The sequence below is a fragment of the Cervus canadensis genome, chromosome X, assembly GCF_019320065.1.
Source record: "Cervus canadensis isolate Bull #8, Minnesota chromosome X, ASM1932006v1, whole genome shotgun sequence".
Lineage (NCBI taxonomy): Eukaryota > Metazoa > Chordata > Mammalia > Artiodactyla > Cervidae > Cervus > Cervus canadensis.
In genome coordinates, this window is record NC_057419.1 from 21,542,693 (window position 1) to 21,569,583 (window position 26,891).

The following is a 26,891-nucleotide window of genomic DNA, read 5'->3' on the forward strand; positions in this document are numbered from 1 at the left end:
AAAAAAAAAAAAAAAAGAAAAGGTTTTATGTGCTATAGTCTTTAAAAAAAATGGAAAAGCAATTTAAAAAGGTTCAAAAAAAATCCAAACTGTTTGAGAAATATTCAAAACAAATAAAAACAATGCAGATTTTTAAAAATTCATGAAATTCTACTAATTTAATATTATTTGTCCTTTTTGAAATGATTTAACTAAGCCCCCTTAGTTATTTAATATTCAAGTCAATAAGTTTAACAGTTCTGTACATTCTCTTAAAAGACCATAAATATCATTAAAAAGCAAATGACTGAGGAAAAGGTTTTGTTTTTATGACAAAGGGTTGATTATGTGCAACAAATGAATCACTCAAATCCACAAGGAAAGGAACAATAAGAAAAAAGTGGGAAAAGGTAATTAGCAGGAAAATGATAAAGGAATATTAATAATTAAAATAAATGGAAACAAAAAGATTCAACCTCACTAGTAATCTAAGAAATAAAAAATTTAAAAATAACATTTTTTAAAATAGCAAAAATAAGAAGATAATGCCCAAAGTTGACCAGAGAAGGAAAAAAACATTTTCACCCACCACTGAGGGGAGTGGATGTGAGTATACCTATCTGAATGACAATTTGTCAGCCTTAGAAACATACCCTCTGACTCAGCAAACTATGTAGATAATTAGAGAAGTGTGCAAAGATATATTCTTCGTATCATCTAATTTAATAACATAAATGTGTAAAAAGCCTAAATTCAAACAAAACAGAAGTTTCGATAAATAAATTATGGTACAGCCACATGATGGAGCACAAAACAAGTAAAATTGAAACTGGATGAATGTACTTCACGTGGGAATACAGTCACAAGATATCATGAAAAAAGTAGACAAAAGAGTGGAGTATGCAGTATAATTTTTCAAACTGAAACCATGAATTAATTTAGACACAAATGTAACATACCAATACATTCTGGTTTAAACTACAACAACAAAAAAGCCACAGATAAAAGTCCCCATTACCACCCTATACCTCTTTCCAAAAATAATCACTATTACAAATTTGTATAGCCTTTCAGATCTGTTCTATGTATTTATTTATATATATCTATTGTTAAATATAGAAATACATACTTATTTTAACTTAATGGTATTATATTGTATGTACTAGGGAGGTTGTTCTTTTCAATTAATACATCTTATTAATACATTAATACATCTTTCTTAGTAAACAGGAACAGTCTCATTCTTCTAAATTCTTCTGTATGATTTTTAAGAATAAATATGCTATAACAACATTTTTCTACTGCTTTGCTGTGTCTGTATTCTTAAGCTGTATGTGTAAAACAAAAATTTTTAAAAAGCATTTGAAGCCAAATACAGATAAAACTGTTCGCCATGGTTATCTCAGTATGCTTTTCTCATTGTTCTGCTTGAAGCATTTATTACTTTTTCTATTAGAGAAAAATTATATTAAAAATAATAAAAAATAATTTAAAAACATTTGGCTTTCAAGGATATATCACATTAGGATTTCCATGATGGTCCAATGGTTAAGAATCCATCTGTCAATGCAGGGGACACCAGTTCAATCCTTGGTCCGGGAAGATTTCACAGGCCACGGGGCAACTAAGCCCATGTGCCACAGCTACTGAGTCTGTACTCTAGAGCCTGCAAGCCGCAGCTACTGAGCTCAGGCTCTGCAACTACTGAAGCCCACAAGCCACCACTACTGAAGCCTGCATGCCATGGAGCCCAAGTTTCACAAGAAAAGCCACCACAGTGAGAAGCGCACACACCACAACAAGAGAATAGCCCTGCTCACTGCAACTAGAGAAAACCTGCACAGCAACAAAGACCCAGCACAGCCAAAAATAAATAAATAAAAAGAATACCACATTATGTCTAAGAAATGATACTTCTATATTATAGCTGTCATTTAGTGAATTATATATTGGCTAAAGTAAATGTTTTCTCTACTCAAAAACAGTATTTCAGCTTGTGTAAGTACAGTACTAACACTATTAATCTATCTGTAATTAATAAGCAATGCTTGAAAAAAATAAAATGAATCATATATGCAATGTCTCTGAACATCAACTAACAACATTTAACCATACTCTTCCCAGAATCCTACAGTTCTTGTGGGAACATCTGTGAATCTTTACATATCAGAATGTGGCACCAGGGGGCATATCTTTGTTTCTATTCTACTGCTTCCAAATACTATTTTGGCACAGGTTGGATTGTGTATGAAAGTCACTGGTCATGTCCGACTCTTTGTAACTCCATGGACTGTAGCCCACCAGGCAACTCCATTCATGGGATTTTCCAGACAAGAATACTGGAGTGGGTTGCCATTTCAATTTGCAAGGGATCTTCCCAACCCAGGGATCAAACTCAGGTCTCCCCCATTGCAGGCAGACTCTTTACCATCTGAGCCACCAAAGAAGCCAGGTTGGATTACTTGTATTCAAAAAGTAGTTATAAATGAAACCACAAAGCTACAGTAATCAAAACAGCAATGGTATTGGCACAAAACCAGACATACAGATCAATGAAACAGAACAGAGAGCCTACGGTCAATTAATCTCTGACAAAGAAGGTAAGAACATACAATGCAGAAAAAGATAGTCTTTTCAACAAGTTGTGTTGGGGACCCTGGACAGCTTACATGTAAACCAATGAAATTAGAACACTTCTTCACACCATATACAAAAATGAACTAAAAATGGTTAAAAGACCTAAAAAACACATGACACCATAAAACTCACAGAAGAGAATATAGGCAAAACATTCTCTGATATTAATTGCAGCCATACTTTCTTAGATAAGTCTCCCAAAGCAAAAGAAATAAAGAGAAAAAAATAAACAAATAAGACCTAATCAAATTTAAAAGCTTCTGCACAGCAAATGTAACCATCAACAAAATTAAAAGAAAACCTATAGAATGAGAGAAAATATTTGCAAATGATGCCACCAACAAGGGGTTAAGATCCAAAACACACAAAGAATTCATACAGCTGAACATCAAAAACACCAAACAAACCAATCATGAGAAAACTCATACAGACATTTCTCCAAAGACACACAGTTGGCCAACAGGCACGTGAAAAGATACTGAAAATCACTAATTATCAGAAAAATGAAAATAAAAGCCACAATGAGGTATCATCTCACACTGGTCAGAATGGCTATCATCAAAAAGTCTACAAATAATAATCAAGCATCTTCTCCAACCACAATGCTATGAGACTAGGTATCAATTACAAGAAAAAAAACTGTAAGAAACACAAACATATGGAGATTAAATATGTTCATAAATAACCAACAGATTACTGAAGAAATCAAAAGATTTCTAGAAACAAATGACAATGAAAACACGACAACTCAAAACCTGTGGGATGCAAGAAAAGCAGTTCTAAGAGGGAAGTTTTTGCAATACAATCCTACCTCAAGAAACAAGAAAAACACTGAACAGACAACCTAACGTTACACCTAAAACAACTGAAAAAAGGAGAACAAAAAAACTCCAAAATTAGTAGAAGGAAAGAAATCATAAAGATCGGGGCAGAAATAAATGAAATAGAAATGGAAGAAACAATACTAAAGATAATAAAACTAAAAGTTGGTTCTTTAAGAAGATAAACAAAATTGACAAACCTCTAGCCAAACTTATCAAGAAAAAAAGAAGAATCAAATCAACAAAATTAGAAATGAAAAAGGAGAGGTTACAACAGACAATGCAGAAATACAAAGGATTATAAGAGACTATTATGAACTATATGGCAATAAAATGGATAATGTGGAAGAAATGGACAGATTCTTAGAAAAGTTCAATCTTTCAAAAATTGCAGAGGAAGGAACACATCCAAACTCATTCTACAAGGCCACCATCACTATGACACCAAAACCAGACAAAGACAGCACAAAAAAAGAAAACTACAGGCTAATATCACTGATGAAAAGATGCAAAAAAACCTCAACACAATTTTAGCTAACAGAATTCAGCAATGCATCAAAAAGCTCATACACCACGATCAAGTTGAGTTTATTCCAGGGATGCAAGGATTCTTCAATATACGCAAATCAATCAGTGTGATACGCCATATTCAGTTCAGTTCAGTTCAGTCGCTCAGTCATGTCCAACTCTTTGTGACCCCATGAATCGCAGCACGCCAGGCCTCCCTGTCCATCACCAACTCCCAGAGGTTACTCAAACTCACGTCCATTGAGTCAGTAATGCCATCTAACCATCTCATCCTCTGTCGTCCCCTTCTCCTCCTGCCCCCAATCCCTCCCAGCATCAGGGTCTTTTCCAATGAGTCAACTCTTCACATCAGGTGGCCAAAGTATTGGAGTTTCAGCTTCAACATCAGTCCTTCCAATGAACACCCAGGACTGATCTCCTTTAGAATAGACTGGTTGGATCTCCTTGCAGTCCAAGGGACTCTCAAGAGTCTTCTCCACAGTTCAAAAGCATCAACTCTTTGGTGCTCAGCTTTCTTCACAGTCCAACATCCATACCTGACCACTGGAAAAACCATAGCCTTGACTAGACGGACCTTTTTTGGCAAAGTAATCTTTCTGCTTTTTAATAGGCTGTCTAGGTTGGTCATAACTTTCCTTCTAAGGAGTAAGCATCTTTTAATTTCAAGGCTGCAATCACCATCTGCAGTGATTTTGGAGCCCAGAAAAATAAAAGTCAGCCACTGTTTCCCCATCTATTCACTATGAAGTGATGGGACCAGATGCCATGATCTTAGTTTTCTGAATGTTGAGATTTAAGCAAACTTTTTCACTCTCCTCTTTCACTTTCATCAAGAGGCTTTTTAGTTGCTCTTCACTTTCTGCCATAAGGGTGGTCTCATCTGCATATCTGAGGTTATTGATGTTTCTCCCAGCAATCTTGGTTCCAGCTTGTGCTTCTTCTAGCCCAGCGTGTCTCATGATGTACTCTGCATATAAGTTAAATAAGCAGGGTGACAATATACAGCCATGACGTACTCCTTTTCCTATTTGGAAACCAGTCTGTTGTTCCACGTCCAGTTCTAACTGTTGCTTGCTGACCTGCACATAGGTTTCTCAAGAGGCAGGTCAAGTGGTCTGGTATTCCCATCTCTTTCATAATTTTCCACAGTTTATTGTGATCCTCACAGTCAAAGGCTTTGGCATAATCATATTAACAAATATAAAAATCACATGATAATCTGAATAGATGCAGGAAAAGCCTTTGACAAAATTCAGTACCAATTTATAATTAAAACTCTTCAAAAAATGGGCATAGAAGGAACCTACCTCAACATAGTAAAGGCCATATATGATAAGCCTACAGCAAACATTATTTTTAATGGTGAAAAACTGAAAGCATTCCCCCTAAGATCAGGAACAAGACAAGGATGTCCACTTTCACCACTATTACTCAACATAGTTCTGGAAGTCCTAGCCACAGCAATCTGAGAAGAAAAAGAAATAAAAGGAATCCAGATCAGAAAAGAAGAAGTAAAGCTCTCACTGTTTGCAGATGACATGATACTGTACATAGAAAACCCTAAAGATAGTATCAGAAAATTGCTAGAGCTAATCAGTGAATTTAAGCAAAGCTGCAGGATACAAAATCAATACACAGAAATCACTTGTATTTCTATATACAGTAACAATGAAAAATCAGAAAGAGAAATTAAGGGATCAATCCCATTCACCATTGCAACAGAAAGAATTAAATATCTAGGAATAAACTTACCTAAGGAGACAAAAGAACTGTACACTGAAAATTATAAAACACTAATGAAAGAAAGATGACTGAACAGAAGGAGGGATATTCTACGTTCTTGGGTAGGAAGAATCAATATTGTGAAAATAACCATACTACCAAATGCAATCTACAGATTCAATGCGATCCCTATCAAATTACCAATGGCATTTTCACAGAACTAGAACAAAAAGTTTCACAATTCATACAGAAACCCAAAAGACCCTGAAGAGCCAAAGCAGTCTAGAGAAAGAAGAATGGAGCTGGAGGAATTAACCTTCCTGACTTCAGATTATACTACAAAGCTACAGTCATCAAGACAGCATGGTATTGGCACAAAAACAGAAATATAGACCAATGGCTAAAGACAGAAAGCCCAGAAATAAACCCACGCACCTATGGCTACCTTATTTTTGACAAAGGAGGCAAGAATATACAATGGGGCAAACATAGCCTCTTTAATTAATGGTGCTGGGAAAACTGGACAGCTATATGTAAAAGGATGAAATTAGAACACTTCCTAACACCATACACAAAGATAAACTGAAAATGGATTAAAGATCTAAATGGAAGACCAGAAACTATAAAACTCTTAGAGGAAAACATAGGCAGAACACTCAATGACATAAATCAAAGCAAGATCCTCTATGACCCACCTCCTACAGGAATGGAAATAAAAAAAAAAGCAAACAAGTGGACCTGATTAAACTTAAAAGCTTTTGCACAGCAAAGGAAACTATAAGCAAGGTGAAAAGACAACTCTCAGAATGGGAGAAAATAATAGCAAATGAAACAACTGATGAAGGATTCATTTCCAAAATATACAAGCAACTCATACAACTCAATACCAGAAAAGCAAACAGCCCAATCAAAAACTGGGAAAAAGACCTAAACATATTTCTCCAAAGAAGACATATAGATGGCTAACAAACACATGAAAAGATGCTCAACATGGCTCATTATTAGAGAAATGCAAATCAAAACTACTATGAGATATCACCTCACACCAGTCAGAATGGCCATCATCAAAAAGTCTACAAAAAATAAATGCTGGAGAGGGTGTGGAGAAAAGGGAACCCTCTTCCACTGTTGTTGGGAATGTAAATTGATACAGTCACTATGGAAGATGGTATGGAGATTCCTTAAGAAACTAGGAATAAAACTACCATATGACCCAGCAATCCCACTCCTAGGCATATACCCTGAGGAAACCAAAATTTAAAAAGACATGTGTATCCCATTGTTCACTGCAGCACTATTTACAATAGCTAGAACATGGAAGCAATCTGGATGTCAACTGACAAGATGAATGGATAAAGAAATTGTGGAACAAATACACAATGGAGTATTATTCAGTCATAAAAAGGAATGCATTTGAGTCCATTCTAATGAAATGGATGAACCTAGAACCTATTATACAGAGTGCAGTAAGTCAGAAAGAGAAAGATAAATACCGTATTCTAATGCATATATATGGAACCTAGAAAAATGGTACTGAAGAATTTATTTACAGAGCAGCAATGGAGAAACAGACATAGAGAACAGACTTATGGACATGGGAAGAGGGGAGGAGAGGGTGAGATGTATGGAAAGAGTAACATGGAAACTTACATTACCATATGTAAAATAGATAGCTATTTTAAAAACCAGGGAATTTGCTGTATGGCTCAGGAAACTCAAACAGGGGCTCTGTATCAACCTAGAGGGGTGGGATGGGGAGGGAGATGGGAGGGAGGTTTAAAAGGGAGGGGATATATGTATACCTATAGCTGATTCATGTTGAGGTTTGACAGAAAACACCAAAATTCTGTAAAGCAATTATCCTTTAATAAAAAAAATTTTTTAAGTAAATTTAAAACTGTAAAAAAAAATAAAATTCTACCAGGAAAACACACACACACAAAAAAAATCTACAATAATAAATGCTGGAGAGGGTGTGGAGAAAGGGGAATCCTCTTACACTATTGGTGGGAATGCAGATTGGTGCAGTCACCATGGAAAACAGTAAGGAGGTTCCTTTAAAAACTAAAAATAGAGCTACCATATGATCCAGAAATCTCACTCTTGGGTATACATCCAGAAAAGATGAAAACACTAATTTGAAAAAATACATGCAACCCAGTGTTCACAGAAGCATTATTTATAATAGCCAAGACATGGAAACAATCCAAATGGCCATCAACAGACAACTGGTTTAAGAAGATGTAGTATGTGTATGTGTATATATATATATGAAGTGAAGTGAAAAGTCGCTCAGTTATGTCCAACTCCTTGCGACCCCATGGACTATACAGTCCATGAAATTCTCCAGGCCAGAATACTGGAGTGGGTAGCCTTTCCCTTCTCTAGGGGATCTTTCCAATCAGGGATCAAACCCAGGTCTCCTGCACTGCAGGGGGACTCTTTACCAGCTGAGCCACAAGGGAAGCCCAAGAATACTGGAGTGGGTAGCCTATCCCTTCTCCAGCAGATCTTCCCAACCCAGGAATCGAACCGGGGTCTCCTGCATCACAGGTGGATTCATTACCAACTGAGCTATCAGGGAAGCATATATATATACACACACACACAGATACACACACACACACACAGTTTATAGGATTACAAAAATACCTAATTAAAACATACAACAGTAATAACATGAATTTGAAGGGCATAAATGGGTAGAATATTCTAAGTTTCCTTTATTGGCTTAATGCAGAATAAAGATTTCAGACTTCCTTTAAGAAAATATGTTAAAATTCCTAGAGTATTATAAAAACAGAAAATATAGTGTATAACTTCCAAACAAGAGGGGAACAAATGGAATAAGAAAAAATAATCCAAGGATAAGAAAAGAAACTAGAACATGGAAAAGGCAAGACAAATAAAAAGCACAAAATAAGATGGCATATTGAAAACGCAATATATTTGTGATTACAATAAATATAAATAGATTAAAAGCTCCAGTTTAAAAAAACAGACTAGCTGACTGGCAAAAAAAAAAATTAAAATCAACTATCTGTAAGAAACGCATCTCTTTAGGACAGATAAAAGTTGAACATTATAAAGAGAGAGAATTACGCCACATTTGATAGTGTTGAATACTTATTTACTTAAAATATTTTTCTCTTCTGTTGTTGGGGGAATCAATCTAACGAATCTCTTACATTTATATATATTGTTTCTCAGTGTCCTAAATTGAATTCTACCATCTACCCATCTCTTGTGCTTCAATAAAAAAAAAAAGTTTGGGCTTCAAACCACGTGCAATGGAAACACCTGTGCCCCACTCCGGACCTACTAATTCAGAACACCTAGTCATGAGTATCAGGGTATCAGCCTTTTAACAAGGTCTCCCAGTTGATTTAAGTGTAAGAATTACTGATTTAAATATTGACCCACAAGGTTCTGTCGGTCCTCGTCTACCTTCTGTTACACATGCACCAAAAATAACACCCAAAACTTCTACCAGTTATTGTTTGTTGTTTTTTTTAATTTTTTTTCATTTTTATTAGTTGGAGGCTAATTACTTTACAATATTGTAGTGGTTTTTGCCATACATTGACATGAATCAGCCATGGATTTACATGTGTTCCCCATCCTGATCCCCCCTCCCACCTCCCTCCCCATCCCATCCCTCGGGGTCTTCCCAGTGCACCAGCCCTGAGCACTTGTCTCATGCATCAAACCCCACCAGTTACTGTTATCAACAGGATGTGTAAGCTGCCTTACCTCCACAACCCCCACCCCTGCCAATAACTAAAATCCCACCTGACACAAAGGGTATTTATTTGAATGAACCTGATGATTCTCAAAGCCGCTGTGTCAACCAAGACCTAATTTGTAGGCATCAGATCTGCATGTGCATCAATCCAATGGACATGTCCACCAGGATATCCTAAATTACCCTGAATCAATCAGTTAGGATTAAATTCAGCTAACAGTAACAGAAAAGCATAAAATAGTGGTTTACATAACACAGAAGTTTATTTCTCTCAAATAGTCTGGAATAGGTTAGTATAAAAATTCTGCTCCACAAAGTTCTCAGAGAGTCTGGCTCCTTTCTGCTTTCCACTTCAAAATGCCTAGAATATGGTCCCCATTTTATAGTTCAAGATAGAGCTCCATCCAAAACAACCACATTTCTAACAGCGGAACAGAAGCAAGAAGGGAGAAGGGTACATTTACCTCTCTGTAACACACTACCTGTGCTTTTATCCCACTGATAAGGATTTAAGTGTCAAGACCATAACTAACTGCTAAAAAGGCTAGAAATCTAGTCTTTATGTTAGTCAGCCAAACTGTTACTAAGGGGAGAAAAAGGGGGGAGACCAGATACTGAACGACAATAGCATTCTTGACTACACCTTCCGAAGTTACCATGTCCCAACTTGAACTCATCAGTTTGCAGAACACACTGCAATTTCACACCTTTGTGATGTCTTTATCTCCTACCTTTATCTCCATTCTGCCTGGCAAACTCCTTCTCCTCTCTTAATACTCACATCATGCATCTTCTTGTGAAGCGTTCCCTTACCCAACCACCATTACCGCCAGCCTAAACAAGCCAGATGTCTTTCAGCCACCTTCACCTCTAGCATGTATCTCTATTTTCACACTGTTAATTTTGTATTGTATCTTTTTAAAAAGTCTATCCCTCCATTCATCCCTCTCCCAGTAGAAGGTAAACTTCTTGAGGGCAGAGACTATGCCTTATTTTAGTATCATATGTACATAAATCTGTATCATATTAAATTTTACAAAAATCAACCATTAACATCTGTTACCTAAAATTATGACAGCAGGGAACTGGTAAAAAGAGGTACCTAATAAAAAGAACATCATGGTATGTAGTACTGCAGAATAATGGGATGTCTTAAAGTTCCAAATTACATAAGATTCTACTAGCAGTTACAAGAACATTATGGCTATATGCTCATATTTAAGTACTGCCTTCCTCCACACACGTTACCTATTCATTTCCTACACTCATCTTTCTTTTCTTTCTGGTATAAATTAACATAGTGGAGTAAATTTTAAGTAGATTTATATTTGATTCCACTAATAAGTTCACATTTAACTTGGATCAAATGACTGGGTTCTGTGCTTAGATTCCAGTTAAATCTCAGCAGTTATTTCATCACAGAAGACCAGGTTAGGTATGTCTATGTCCTTGGAAGAGTCAACCAAGGAGCTTCAATATTTTGATGTCTTTTTTCTGAAAGAAAATATCTACGCTAGATAACACAGTATTCAACTTAGGAAGCACAGCATTACAACTGATAAACACTTGACTGAAATAACATAGTAAATAACATACTAATTTGTGATAGCTTTCATAGTCAAAAAGTTTTAACATGCATAAGTAAAATCTTTATAAAAGTAAAATCTTAACACTATCAAAGCACCAATTTAACTTGAAAAATCAACCAAAATCATGTAAAACATGTATAACAATTGCTATGCCCAACCTTTAAAAAAAATCTTCAAGATATTAACAATGGGATGCCATGTGTAATTTTAAATAGGATAGCAACTATAAATGTAGCTAAGCACCCCAAAATGCTTACAGCAGCAAAGCTTCAATGGTGTAAATGTGGCCTGCAGCTTTGCCCATATTGGCCAGTGTGGTCTATCAATTCAGACCATGATGTTGTGCTGACCCTCAAGAATTCTAATTATAACCTTATACCTTGAGTTCTCTAACCTGAACAGTGCCCTCACTGTTCTGCCTGCTGTTCCTCAGTTAGGTATGAAGTTCTACCCTCAATGTCAACAGCAGTTAGATCTAACTTCAATAAAATAAAAGAACATGTATTAGTTAGTTATTATCTTACCATTACTTCCTAGTGGTTGTAATATATCTCCTGTCAGGTTACACCACCCAACTGGGAAAATATCTCGACAATCATACTTGCACCAATAATCGAAAGCTCCGCTCCAGCCATCAAACGTGATATAAACTTCATCTCCTTTAACATTTCCAATAGTTGCAGGGCAGATCAGATAAGGGTTCTTTCTGTCTACAGCTTCAAGTTTCATTCCCACTTTAAAATTATTTAGAGGTGGCTTTGGTGGTTCCTACCAAAATATTAGAAAAAAAAGTTTTCATTGTTAAGATGTATTAAGAAGCATTTGCTCAACTATATTCTTACAATCTTCAGCAACCAAAAATTAAGCTTCATGTTTATCAATTAAATACGGGAAGAGACAGTTCTCACAGATCCCTTTGAAACTCTGCTCTACAATATTTCACTTACTCTGGAGCATAGTCAAGAACCTAGAAGAAAACAAAACCAGCCTGATGGTCATTCATTCATTCAAGAAATATGTATTACATACTATGTACCAGGAATTTACCACTCATAGGCAAACAAAAATATCAAGATCCCTGTTCTTGTAGACATTACATTCTAATAGTGGTGGTAACAGTGGTTGGGAGGCCAGACAGGATGAAGGGGAGGAAGCAATAACAAGAAATTTTAAAAGAGGGAGTCAAACAAATCTAAAAATATGTAAATTATAGAGTAATTTGAAAGATAAGTCCAAAGAGAAGGAACAGCAGCAGATAATATCTAAAAAGAAACTCAAAATATAAAATGTAGATACAAGAACATGAAAGTCACAGTCTGGGGTCATTTATGATATGCAATCCAGAAACAAATATTTAAAAGCATTCCTTAACTACAAAAAGCTAAAGCATACAAATGCTAACAGGATTCTTAGACCAAGGGCTACATTAAAAGCAACATCTTCTTTTTTTCCACTCTGCTTTTTATCCCAGTATATGGCACCATCAGCAATCCAGTTACCCAAGTCAGAAACCTGGAAATGGCCCTAGACCTGTGGTTCTCAGCAAGACTAAACATTAGAATCTCCTGGGGCCACAGTGCCAGAGATATTGATTAAACTGGTCTGATATAGGGCTTAGGGCACATTTTAACTGCCCAGATGATTCTACTGTGTATCCAAGGCTGAGAACTACTACCCTAGACGCATCCTTTCCCCCAACACTCGGATTCAGAGACTACAACCTGCCAATTGTACCCCCTAGATCTCTAGAATAACAACATTAAAAGTTAACTTTCTCTTCATTAAGACTTCCAGAAATCAGAAAATAAATAGTATTAGGGAACACATTATAAAAAGGTTAACCTTCAATTTCCTCTATTTCTTTGAATTGTTCACTTAAGAAGGCTTTCTTATCTCTCCCTGCTCTTCTCTGGAACTCTGCATTCAGTTGGGTGAATCTTCCCCTTTCTCCTTTGCCTTTCCCTTCTCTTTTTTTCTCAGCTATTTGTAAGGCCTCCTCAGACAACCACTTTGCCTTCTTGCATTTCTTTTCTTTTGGGATGGCAAAGCAGAGACATCACTTTGCTGACAAAGATCCATATAGTCAAAGCTACAGCTTTTTCAATAGTCATGTACAGTTGTAAAAGTTGGACCATAAAGAAGGCTGAGTGCCGAAGAATTGATGCTTTCGAACTGTGGTGTTGGAGAAGACTCTTGGGAGTCTCTTGGACAGCAAGAAGATCAAATCAGTCAATCCTAAAGGAAATCAACCCTGAATATTCACTGGAAGGACTGATGCTGAAGCTCCAATACTTTGGCCACCTGATGCGAAGAGCCAACTCACTGGAAAAGACCCTCATGATGGGAAAGATGGAGGGCAGGAGGAGACAGGAGCAACAGAGGATGAGATGGTTGGATGGCATCACCGACTCAATGGACATGAGTTTGAGCAAACTCCGGGAGATAGTGAAGGACAGGGAAGCCTGGTGTGCTACAGTTTGTAGGGGCGCAAAGAGTCAGACACAACTTAGTGACTGAACAAAAACAACCACCTTCAATTGTTGAGTATATGCACAGTTTAAATATTCTCTATATATTCATTTAATTCTCACAACAGTCCTATGAAGCCAGTGCAGTTATTATACCCATCTTACAGATGATACAACTGATGTACAATGGCCTGACTACACCATAAGTATCAGAGCTAGATTTTAAGTCTAACTAGCCAACTTTCTGGAACACTCTACACCCCAACATCTGCCAAACCAATTCCAACTCTTCCACACCTCAAAACCCAGTTCCCCTGGTCTCTTTAAAGCTTCCCTGAACAATGCCTGCTATTCCGAGGCCCACCAAAGAGGCACTCTTGCCTTCAACTGTGAAACTATTAAAATGTGTTCACTCCTCTGAGATCTTTTTCACAATGTTATTTCCAGCACAGTACCCAATGGCAAGCATTTTTTTAAATGAATGAACCAAAGAATCACCTGGAGAACAGTAAACAAGCTCTGAACTACCTCTTTCAACAAGATATAATTTTTAAAACCTATCTGGTATATGGGTTCCTTTTTAAAATGTCCCCTTTAAACCCATCTCATCATCCCATGCTTTCTCTGTTCCCTCAGTCATGTCTGACTCTTTGTAACCCTATGGACTATAGCCCACCAGGCTCTTCCATCCATGGAATTCTCCAGGCAAGAATACTGGAGTGGGTAGCCATTCCCTTCTCCAGGGGATCTTCCCGACCCAAGGATCAAACCCAGGTCTCGTGCATTGCAGGCAGATTCTTTACCATCTGAGCCACCAGGGAAACCCCTATTTCTTCTAAATTTCATGAATACCCTATAAATTTTCTTACACAAGTATTAATAGAGCTCTAGAAGAAAACAAATTTTAATTTGTTTCATAACAAATTAACTCTTTTTTCATAACACAGTAAATGAAAGGGTTTTATCACAAAACAACCAACCTCCTTCCAGATTTAGATAATTTGCAAAATGGTTCCCTCTGCTGTCAACAAAAGGTAATGATACAAAAGTTGCTTTAAGATATGTTTTAAAAGAATATAGTTTGTCATTATCCATTCTTGAATGACTTCCTAAACACAAAGATACAATTTGCGAAAGCAAAAGTTTAAATAAAAAGGGATCATTCTCTTTTCTTTTACTGTAAGAAAATGATTCTGTTCTAAAAGGTGGCTAGCAAAGAATGGCCTTTTAACCTCCCTTCTTGCCTACCTACAATATGGTTCTTCTTACAGGCTATTTTCTCCGATATCCCACTGATTGAAGCCAGTCTTAGCATTATCTACATTACCCTTCTGCCTGAAATATTTTTACCCTTGTAGTCTCAAGGTTCATTCTCTCCCTTTCTTCACATCTTCACTCAAATGGCACCTTCTCAGCAAGACCTTCCTTGCCAAAATATCTAAAACATCACCCCTTTGTTGTCCTTAGCATATACAACTATCAAGCATAATATAATGCATTTATTATGATTTACTATAAATTTACTCAGCTAGAAGGTAAGCTCCATAAAGGAAGGAGTCTTTTATAGCTACGTTTACAGCTATATTCCTGGAGTCTACCTCTGATCACAAACTCCTATCCTTAAATTTCTACTTCCTTACTTTTAATCAATTACTTCGATTTCATCAAGAATTCTAGTCCTTTAACCTTCATTTATTCATTTACAAATATTTACTGAGTGCCTACTAAGTGCCAGACACTACTGAAGGTTCTTGATGTATATTGGGTTGGCCAAAAAGTTCATTCACACCAACGAACTTTTTGGCCAACCCAATATTAGCTGGCAAAATAAACAAAAAACCCCACCTGTGCACTGCTCACATGCTAGTAAAGAGAAAGATAAAGAACATAATAAGTAAAATATATTCTATGTTATAAATGATAAATGCTTTGCAGAAAGACAGAGCAGAGCAGAGCAAGGGAGATCCAGAGAGCAATGTAGGGGAGGGGTTGTGAGATTATAAATAGGGCAATCAGGGCTTCCCTGGTTGCTCAGTGGCAAAGAATCCACCTGCCAATGCAAGAGACACCGGTTTGATCCCTGATCCAGGATAATCCCGCATGCTGTGGAACAACTGAGTCCATGCACCACAACTATTGAGCCCGCACTCTATAGCCCGGGTGCCACAACTACAGAAGCCAGTGTGCCCCAGAGCCTGTGCTATGCAACAAGAGAAACCACCACAATGAGAAGCCTGAACACTGCAACTAGACAGTAGCCCCTGCTCACCAAAACTAGAGTAAAGTCCGTGCAGCAGCAAACACGCAGCATGCACAGCCATAAATAAATAAATAAAATTCTTTAAAAATAAATAAACAGGGGAATCAGGACAAGCCTCATCTGGAAGGTGACATGTGAACAGACGCCCAAAGGAGATTATTAGCCAGTTATCTAGAGGAAGAGTGCTTTAGGCAGAGAAAACAGCTAGGAACCAAGGCCCTAAAACAGAAGACGTGTCTGAAATGTTCAATGAACAAGAAGAGTGTGGCTAAAATGTAGTATGCAAGTAGGAGGACAGTAGGAGACATGGTCAGAGAGATGAGGGGTCATATCATGTAGAATTGTGGAGGCCACTGTAAGAACTCTGGCTTTTACCCTGAGTGAATCAGGGAGCCCCTGGATGACTTTGAGGAGAGGAGTGATATAATCTCGCTTATGTTTTTAAAGGAATACTCTGGTTGCTATGTTGACAACAGACTGTAAAGAGATCAATAAAGAGGTGACTCAGTAATCCAAGTGCGAGATAAAGGCAGCTTATACCAGTCTGACAGCAACTGAGATGGCAAGAAGTAGTTGGATTTCAAATATATTTTAAAGATAAAGGAAATGGAGTTTCCATATGGACTGGATGCAGTGTGTGACAGAAATAAACACCAAGGATTTGGCTTAAGCAAATGGAAAGACAGTTGCTATTCCTTGATATGGGAAAGGCTGCAGGTTGAGCAGTTTGATGTCTATTAGACACATCCCCAAGGAGGGATACTGAGTAGGTGGGCTGGATATAGAAGTCTGAGTTGGGAGCAAAAGGTCTGGACCAGAAATATAAATCTGAAAGGCATCTGCATATAAACTATACTTAAAGTCAGGAATTAGATTAATCACCAAGGAATTAATAAAGATCAGTTTCTCAAACACAACACTATTGTCATTTGGGATCAGAACATTCTGTTGTGGGGCTGTTCTGTGCATTGTAGGATGTTTAGTAGTATCCCTGGTCTCTAATCACTAGATATAAGTAGCACCCCCACACACACACAGTTGTGATAACCAAAAACATCCCCTGTTGAGAACTACTGTATAAAGAAAAGGACCAAACACTCAACTTCTATCACACCCTTTCACATCCAGGTTCAGTTCAGTTCAGTTCAGTCGCTCAGTTGTGTCCGACTCTTTGCGACCCCATGAAGCACAGTACACCAGGCCTCCCTGTCCATCACCAACTCCTGGAGTCCACCCAAACCCATGTCCATCGAGTCGATGATGCCATCCAACCATCTCATCCTCTGTTGTCTCTTTCTCCTCCTGCCCTCAATCTTTCCCAGCATCAGGGTCTTTTCCAATGAGTCAACTCTTCACATCAGGGGGCCAAAGTACTGGAGTTTCAGCTTCTGCATCAGTCCTTCCAATGAACACCCAGGACTGATTTCCTTTAGGATGGACTGGTTGGATCTCCTTGCAGTTCAAGGGACTCTCAAGAGTCTTCTTCAACACCACAGTTCAAAAGCATCAATTCGTCTGTGCTCAGCTTTCTTTATAGTCCTACTCTCACATCCATACATGACCACTGGAAAAACCATAGCCTTGACCAGACGGACCTTTGTTGGCAAAGTAATGTCTCTGCCTTTTAATAGGCTGTCTAGGTTGGTCATAACTTTCCTTCCAAGGAGTAAGCGTCTTTTAATTTCATGGCTGCAATCACCATCTGCAGTGATTTTGGAGCCCAGGAAAATAAAGTCAGCCACTGTTTCCACTGTTTCCCCGTCTATTTCCCATGAAGTGATGGGACCAGATGCCATGATCTTAGTTTTCTGAATGTTGAGCTTTAAGCCAACTTTTTCACTCTCCTTTTTCATGTTCATCAAGATGTTCTTTAGTTCTTCACTTTTGCCATAAGGGTGGTGTCATCTGTATATCTGAGGTTATTGATATTTCTCCCAGCAATCTTGGTTCCAGCTTGTGCTTCTTCTAGCCCAGCGTGTCTCATGATGTACTCTGCATATAAGTTAAATAAGCAGGGTGACAATATACAGCCTTGACGTACTCCTTTTCCTATTTGGAACCAGTCTGTTGTTCCATGTCCAGTTCTAACTGTTGCTTCCTGACCTGCATACGGGTTTCTCAAGAGGCAGGTCAGGTGGTTACACAGCATCACATCACCACTTTCTTCTCAGCACCCCAAACCAACTTATCCCCTTGTCCTGGTTATATTATCTCCAAACCTTAGTTCAGTATCACCCTCCACTTTACCTTTTTAAACTTAGCTGCTGAGCACTGCTGGAGAAAATTCCCACATGCGTATTACATGCAGTGCTACACATGTTTAGACTTCGTCCTCAGGTGAACCCTCCAAAATACTGTCACATGTCCCTAGGTCAATCCCTCTCCCATCCCATATGGCAGCTATTCCAAACCTTTATCATTTGCCTTAAGACCAATGTTTCGTCATTAAATGTTTATTATTTTATTTGTTAATTGACTTTCTCCCCAACCACAGAGTAAGCTCTCTGCCTTGGTGGTGGTAGAATATAGTAGACTTTCAGTCTATGTATGAATCCTCCCCTCTAGCCTTTGTCGGTTTCCCATTTCAGAGTAAACTGAGGCCATTAGGAATGAACTCTAACAATATTCTGCCTTCATGACTACAAACTTAACTCTGAGGACACTTTTCAGTTGGTCTTCAGTTCTTGCTAATGTAACTGATGAACTTCCTCTATAAAATAGTCAAGAATCAGCTTTCCTTTTAACTGACCTCTACTAAGTTCCTGATATTGGTACTTATATACTATAAAGGTGAGTGGGTATTTCTCAAGGTTCTAAACTTGACACTCTTCTCTCCTTCTCTGTTTTGCCTTTGAACTGGCTCATTCACACTCAAGGCTTCTATCACTACCATTTAAGCTAAAAAATCCCAAATCCATGTACCCAAGCCAAATCTTATTTCTAAATTCTAAATACTTTATGTCAATGTCTGGTGGTAGTGATTCCTCCTCAAACTTGCCAGAGGCACTTCTCAACAAGTGAAAAACTAAATCCATCTTCTCCCTCTCATAAGTATTCACCTCCCTGTACTTCTCATTCTTTCTTCATTCATTGAACAAATAAGTATGTACCAGGACCTAGGATAGGCAATGAGAATACAAAGCCATATTAACTTCTCAAAAGGAACTATAGTCTAGGAAGCAAGAGAGAGTGAAAATAATAATATAATCCAATATCTACAAAGACTGACATATGCACAAAGTGCTACAGAAGTATAAGAATAGGTGAAATTAGGGAAGGTATCTTGGAGGATTTAATGCCTGAGACAAATGTTACAAGAAAAATAGGAGCAAACCATAGATAACCAGTCTTTTAAAAAGGGGAACATGGTATGGACAGGATATTACAAGCAATTTAGAACTTAAGATCCAGAGCAAGAAGTGGCAACTGTAAACCACATCACAGGGTACCTTAAAGGCCATATTAACAAACATATTTCATCCTGAAATGCAAATGGGAACTTCAAAGGAATTTTAAGCATGGAATAATGCAGTATGGCTTTTGTATCAGATATTTCTAGCATTGTGTGTAAAAGTGTTAGAGGCAGTTATAAGGCTAGCTGAATAGTCCAGACAAGAGAAAAGCCTGCAGGAGTGGTAATAAGTAGGAGGAAGAGATACAACAAAGAAATAATTAGCAAGCTAAGTAGACAGGCCTTCCTAATTAATTGGCTATCCAGAGTGCAGGGTCAAGAAGGAGTAAGGATTTAACGTGGCTCCTGGTCAAGTTTCAAGCTTGGCTGAAAAGGGCACCCCACAAGTAAGTAAGAGTAAGAAAAGAAATTCAATAGAAAAACAGGCAAAGGCTATAATCAGCCAATTCACAGAAAAATAAAAGGCCATTAAACACATTTTGAAAGTTCCATTTCACTGGTAATTACTCCCATACAAATTACAATGGGATACCATTACCATTCCCACCTCCAAAAAAGATTGACCAAATTTTAAAAGATGGATAATATTCAATGCTAGTAAAGGTATGGGAATGTGAATATATCTAAACACTAACACTGGAGAATAGTTTGGAACACCCATTTTAGGTGCAATTTAACAATATATTTCAACACCACTTGAAAGACATTGGAATTCTACTTCTATTAATAAAAGTGTAGCCATTCATACTTATATAAAAAGTTCTATACAAGAATGTCCACTGTAGATGATTTAAACAAGAATATGGAGACAACCTAAACATTAATCCTTAAGGAGAAGTTAAATCAGTTATGGTAATCCATACCACAGAAAAGAGCAATACAACCTAAAATATGTATGAAACAAAATGGAAATTTCCAAAGCATACACACTTCAGGGGAAAAACTAAATCACAGAATATATTCCAACTTACATTTAAAAAATAAAAGTTCATATATGTTTGTAAATGCACAGATAAAGGTCATGAAGAACTTTTTGGAGAGAAGAGTAGAATGGAGGAATGAATGGGATAAATGGACACTCATTTTTCACTTTAGTTAAGGATATAGCTTGATTCCTCCACACACACAAAGATAAATTACTTTTATAATTTTAAAAATGAAAAACACAATGTATGTGACATGTGGCATATGACTAGCCAATAAAACAATTCGATAATTAAAATAGATCCAATGGCTTTTCTAAAGCCACAGTCTAAGATAATAAGTATTTAATAAAGACTACTTTGTTTTGTAACATCTCTTTTGTTACTAGCTATCGTCAAATACGCTTTACACAGTGCCCAAAAGGACTGCATTCACTTGTGCCCCTTGCTGGTAAGGCAAGCCCACTTATAGCATTTCATGCTGCTCAAAGCTGTACTCAAGGAATTTTTCTCTGCAATGCAGAAATCATATCAATTGACATTTCACATCTTTGTATATTTAATCTTCTTGAAAAGGTTTTAAAACTATAATCAATGTTTACCATTCCTGATACAAATGGCTGTAATAAAATTTAAGTGACTGAAAAAACAATGAGGACAGAGTGAGAAATATTTTGACCCATAATTTAACTAAAACTTAGCTTTCACTCACTGTTTCTTAACACAGTGTACTCTCTTTCAACATTTTCTCAAGAGCATAAACTATTTTTGGAATTTTCCCTCTTTGTTATATAACAAGTATTTCCTTATAAAAAAATTCTTTCTGATGACTGTTTTTAACATTCTTTTACTTCTGCAACCAAATCTGTCCAAATAACTTTCAAGTTTTCTTGTCCCATCATTTTCTCCAATATCAAAGAGATGACTAACATTGCAAACTGAGAAGTTCCACTTCTGAATGTAAATAAAAAATAATAACAAATATCTGCTTCCAGTAAAGTACCCATTTGTATCTGAGGTCAAGAAAGAGGTACTAATTCACTTTGACTACTGAGTGATGAAAACTGAGCCTTTTTTATGACTCACTGTTACGGATTGAACTGTGTCTCACCCCCTATCCCACCAAGATACATATGTTTAATTCCTCATCCAATACTTCAGAATGTGACTGTATTTGGAGATAGGGTCTTTAAAGAGATAATTAAGTTAAAATAACGTCATTATGGTGGGTTCTAATATGACCAGTGTCCTAAGAGGAGGAAATTAGGACACAGATATGTAACTCATGTAAAGACTCAAAGAGGAGAAGATGGCTGTCTATAAACCAAGAAGCATGAGTGAGTCAAAGTGAGAAAATAAACTTCTGTTTAAGCCACTGTTATGAAATGAGTTACATCTTTTCAAAATTCATAAACTGAAGCCCTAATTCCCAATGTGAGTGTATTTAGAAGCAGGGCCTTTAAGGAGGTAATAAAGGTTAAGTGAGATCATAAGGGTGGGGCTCCAAGCCCAGGACTTCTTTACAAGAAAAGAAAGGAAAACCAGAGATTGCTCTCCTTCTACCACATGCACAGAGCAGAGGCCATGTGAGGACACAGTTTAGACTATAAGCTGAGAAGAGATACCTCACCAGAAACCAGCCTTGATGACACTTTGATCTTGGATTTCTAGCCTCCAGAAATGTGAAAAAATAAATTTCAGTTGTTTTAAGCCACTGAGTCTGTAGTACTTTGCTACAGCAGCCTGAGCAGACTAACACATTTGCCAATCAAGCAGTTTGCAAAGTATTTTCGATACATATGTTAGAGAACACAAAGCATTTAAGAATCCCCACTAAATCAATAAAAAAAAAAAAAAACACAGCCCAGTTGATGGAAGTTTTTTATAACATCTTCCTTACCTTCTTAAAGAATGCTGCAGGTGCCATTTCAGATCCATTCAATGTTCGCAAGAGGAACATTGGCCAAGATGATGTGTTCATCTGGTACCCTATTTTATAAAATAAAGCAGGTATTTTTTAAAAGCCTCTCTGTGATATTATAGCAAGCTGGCATAAAAAACGTTCCATTTACCATTCTTCTCCAAAGAATGACTTTCTTATCGAGGAACGCAGGAAATGGGCTACAGGAGCAGGTGCACCCTCCAATCGGTGCTACTGTATCCACTGTACTGTTAGACAAGAATGCTACAGTGGGGGTAGAAATTCTCATTTTAAAAAAGCCACTAGCTAGGGTTCACAAACATACACATATACACTGGGAATAGGTCAGAATACTAGGAGAGATCTAATTCAAAACCCAGGAGAGCTTCCATTCCCCACCAACCACCACACATGCAGAGTAAAAAGGTTGTAAAAAACTACCAGCCCCTCTTTTTCCTCAGAGCCTCTGCCTTACTTCCTTTCAGAAAGACAGTTTTCTGTCAAACTCAGTAAATGTACACTTATGATGGTACATTTCACTGTATGTAAATTTTACCTCAAAAGAAAAACAAACTGTAAATAAACAATGAACTCTAGTTAACGATATGCACGCTAAAGTATTTAGGGGAAATGTACTGATGTCAATAACTTATCCTGAACTGCATTTAAAAATATAATTCACTGATGAACTGACAGAAAAGCAAGTATGCAATAAAGCAAGTATAGCAAAATGATAATGGGTAGAATGTAGGTAGTGGGTATGTGGGTGTTCACCGGAAAATTCTTTCACCTTTTCTGTATGTTTGAAATTTTTCATACATTAAGTTGGGAAAAAAGACAGCTCTCACTTTAGCAATCCCTACACACACTAAATGATCTTATATTAGGATTTGTATCAAATGCTATCAAAATAGACTCAACATGTGTATTCTCTAGAGATCTCATCAATTAATGGTGACTATCACAGCATGTGGCATGTGCAGCAGGGAGCAGGAGTCTGCTAGCTTTACTATTTTCTGGGGGCAATCTGTTACATGCAATACTTGCCTGCCTTGATGCCAGAATTGGTTGGTAAGAACTTGGCATGTATCCCTGATGAATACATGAATTAAGATAGAGAGGCACATGAATCACATTGCCAATGGGTCCATCAATAAGATAAAATATACAAGAAAGTTCAGACAGAAAGTCATTTTATAATAATCATGTATCAAAACATCCTTAATCTGACTAGGAAAATAATTGCTGCTGGGGAATTGTAAAGGGTTGTTACACACTCCCTTAAAATAAATCAGTATTACTAGTGATACCTAATATTAAATAGTTATCCAGAGCATGGATTCTCCACACTATGGTTAGAAAAGTGCATGACAATCATTCTCTGGTCCTTATGCCTTTCTCTTAACCTGCATCTTATCCTATTACATGAGGTACCATGACTTTTCTTTAATTAGCATTTTCCTTAATTCTGAATCACCTAAAGTCAAGCACAGATCAAAGTGCATGTAAAAAATTCAAACACAGCTAAAACTAAATTCATGATATTAGGAAGTCTGGACAGTAGTTACCTTTGGAAAGGAGGAGGATATGACTGGGGATCAGCAGGAATGGGGCTTCTAGGGTGCTGACAATGTTCTCTTTCTTTATTTGGGTGTTGGTTTTTATACAAGTGTGTTCATTTATAAGCTGTACACTTTTCTCCATGTTTGTTAAAACTTTAAAAAATAATTTTAAATAAGAACCTTTAACATTTAAATAAATAAGCCTTTTAAAAAGTAAAACTATATAAGTTGTGTTATATTAAAATGGAAACTAAACTATTCAAAAGCATCTCATGAGCAAGTTGGCAAAAACTGTATTTTTTTATTATGTGGTGTCAAAATACATACTAATCAGCATGTATTGCTATGTATTTCATATTTTTAATTAATAAACTCTAAAAGTAATTTGAAAAAAGAATGATTATAAATTTGGTTATGTGTCTGAAATGCTGACAATCACAACAGCTATGTTTCCTTTAAACAAAATACAAACACATACTAGCATACTGTCAACAGAGAAATAAAACCCAAACAGGGAAGCACTAAGCCTCAAATGTATATCTGTTACAGAAGTCTGTATGATTTAAGAAATATTATAAAAATAAGCAACAAAAAATGTGAATGTTATGAAGAAAAGGTGAAAAGCAGAAAACACACATATCCTAAACCATCTTCTAGGGAATAACACATACTTGATTAGTTTTTAAAAATATTTTAAACCAAGTTAGTATTAATTAACCATTAGAACAAAGAATATAAAACGATGTTGCTAAAAAGAATAGTTATTACTGTCTTAAATTTTTTATTCTCACAGCATCTTTCACTAGTTGGAGACAAAAAAAAAAGTTCATTCTCTCACTGTGCATTATAACAGAGCATTTTCATTTTTAGCATTGTAAAAAAGAAACAAAAACCAATACCCACCATTCACTCAGAATGTGTAAGTAATAAACTAAATACTTACATTCTACAGAATACCATGGTACACCAAAGTATTAAACAGAAAAATTTTGCGCAAAATTAGGGTCATGTACTTTGTCTTTTAAAAACTTGGTCAAAATCAAGAGTTTTATATTAAAAACCTTTGCTGAAGAGTTCCATCAATCTCTTCCTTTACACAGACCTAAAGATACTGATTCCTACCCCTCTCACTATGATTTCTTCTCACACAGGTGTAACAAAATTCCCAAGCCTGACACTGGAGTCCCAGTGTAAAATCATCTCCTTCTACCGTGCTAATCCCCACAACAAAAAGGATGAATGGCTCATTAGACAATACTGAGGGAGGAAGTGACTCATATCAAATGCTACAGACTTCTCCCCCAGAAGGGTTTCTGAATCTGCATGTGTAATCTAGTAGAGCTTCTTTTGACATTTCAAGTTTTAAGGCAGAAGGAGTCTTGCTCTGGAGTGGGGAACCTTTAGCCACACATATGCCAAATATGTACTTAAATGAAACTCTATAACATATGGTACTGAGTTACTTTCTCAAACCTTCTCCACAGTAACCACCTGACTGTCTGTTTGCCAGAATGCCCAGGAGAAGAGATTTTTAAAAAGTCAGTTGAAATTATTTCTACTGAATATTACATTAGCAAGAATATGTTGTTTTAAAACTGTTTATCCTTACCCAGTGGAGGCTGAAGTAAGTCCCCTTCCTTTTCACATGTCCCAACAGGCTGTATGTCTGGAGAATCAACAAGCCGCCAAAAGTCATTTTGGTTATCACTACCATCCAATCTTAAACGCAGCCTGGCACCTGTAACTCCAACAACTGTAGCAATACATACTGAAGTCTTATTGCGAGGGTCATGGGCTTCCAACTTCATGCCAACTTTGAAGTCATTAGCTGGCGGAATCTTAGACTATATACATAAACACATACAAATAAAAGTCTGTTAAAACTCTTTAACTGTAGGAAAATCAACGGTCAATTATGTTACCAGAATACATGAGGAACATTTTAAGTAACAGTTGCAACAGTTGGTGAACAAAGTGAGAGTTGTAAGGGTTAAGAAAAAGATCTCCAAACTCTCTCCTTGGCTTGACACACAGCCTGACATGGTTGCCCACTGCTTGTCACTCACCTGCCCACTTCCAGGCAAACCAAATACAACCTCTAAAATGCATCCTGAGTGCCTTTCTAATATAAGAATTTGATTAGGCCTTTCCTCTTAAAGTAAGCCAAAAGGCACCTCACCACTGCCTAATGTAAAGTCCAAACAGTCAGTATAGTTTAAAAGCCACCACACTTTAACCTCACTCCCATACTATCACCTCTACCTAGTTAGTGCTCCAGCCACCCATACCATCCCTTAATACTCAGGTTCTTTTACGCCCATGTCTCTTTCCTTTGGATGTTCTCTCTGCCTGTAATATCCTTCCCCTCATTACAACTACCTCAGATAGGACCTCTTCTGTGAGCCCTTTCCAGTATAGTTATCACACTTTTTATCATTAATTATTTACATGGCTGTCTTTCCCTCCAGATGGGCAGTCATAAGAGCTTAGTATACCTGACATGAAGTAAATTCTTAATCAATGAATGCAAAGAGACCATCTGGTTCTTAAGCAGCACTGCCACAATCCCACGATTGCTTCACACTAATAGAACCTAACAATAAGATTCCCTTCAACAAGTTAATGGTTTACAAAAATAAATATAACATGGTATCTACAGAATTTTGGCATACCTGTCTGAAATACTCTGAAGGAGCACTTAAAGATCCAGTCTCTTCCAAGTATTTTTCCCATTGAAAATCATCTGGAAAAAAACATACAAAAATAGGTGGGTTTTTTGGTTTATTTTTGGGCTCTACCAGCATAGCTTGTGGGATCTTAGTTCCCCAATCAGAGAGCAAACCCAGGCCTGTGTCAGTGAAAGTATCAAGTCTTAACCACTGGATTGCCAGAGAATTCTCAGGGTTTTTTTAAACATATATAATATGTATACTAACTTTCAGAAATAAAATGGATTTTAGTTCCATATCTCTTTAAAGAAATACTTCTTAAAGGACAGATTCAAACTTCTTCATTTGACTACCAGCATGGAAATAAAAAATAAGATCATTTCCTGATAATAATGGTTCTGATATAAATGATAATCCAGATCTTCTTGATGTAATAAGGATTGCATCACAGTGATTCTAAAAACGTGAACTCTAGAAACAACTAAAGGACTTTTTAAAGAGTAATAGCAAATTCTACTCATATGTCTCTAATACAAATTTACTCAAAATATGTCTATCATTTCATCCCATTACTCTGAAGTTGTTTCTTTGTTTTTCACAGGGATCTAAAGGTGTGTGGCATAGCAGAAATAAAGCATTAATTACAGAAAGAAAA

At 36.9% G+C, this 26,891-nt stretch overlaps 1 protein-coding gene across 4 annotated transcripts in view; it reads right to left on the reverse strand.

Annotated features, from left to right (window-relative positions):
- The window catches only part of SCML2 (Scm polycomb group protein like 2), a 103,770-nt gene that overhangs the window by 46,939 nt on the left and 29,940 nt on the right, over positions 1-26,891 (reverse strand). For all 4 annotated transcript variants that reach the window (XM_043459442.1, XM_043459444.1, XM_043459441.1 and 1 more), the window contains 4 exons: positions 26,240-26,310; positions 25,177-25,411; positions 21,985-22,073; positions 11,546-11,789 (listed from right to left, as the gene is read on the reverse strand). In XM_043459442.1, the coding sequence (XP_043315377.1) occupies positions 11,546-11,789; positions 21,985-22,073; positions 25,177-25,411; positions 26,240-26,310 (639 nt within the window). The remainder of the gene's footprint in view (positions 1-11,545; positions 11,790-21,984; positions 22,074-25,176; positions 25,412-26,239; positions 26,311-26,891) is intronic.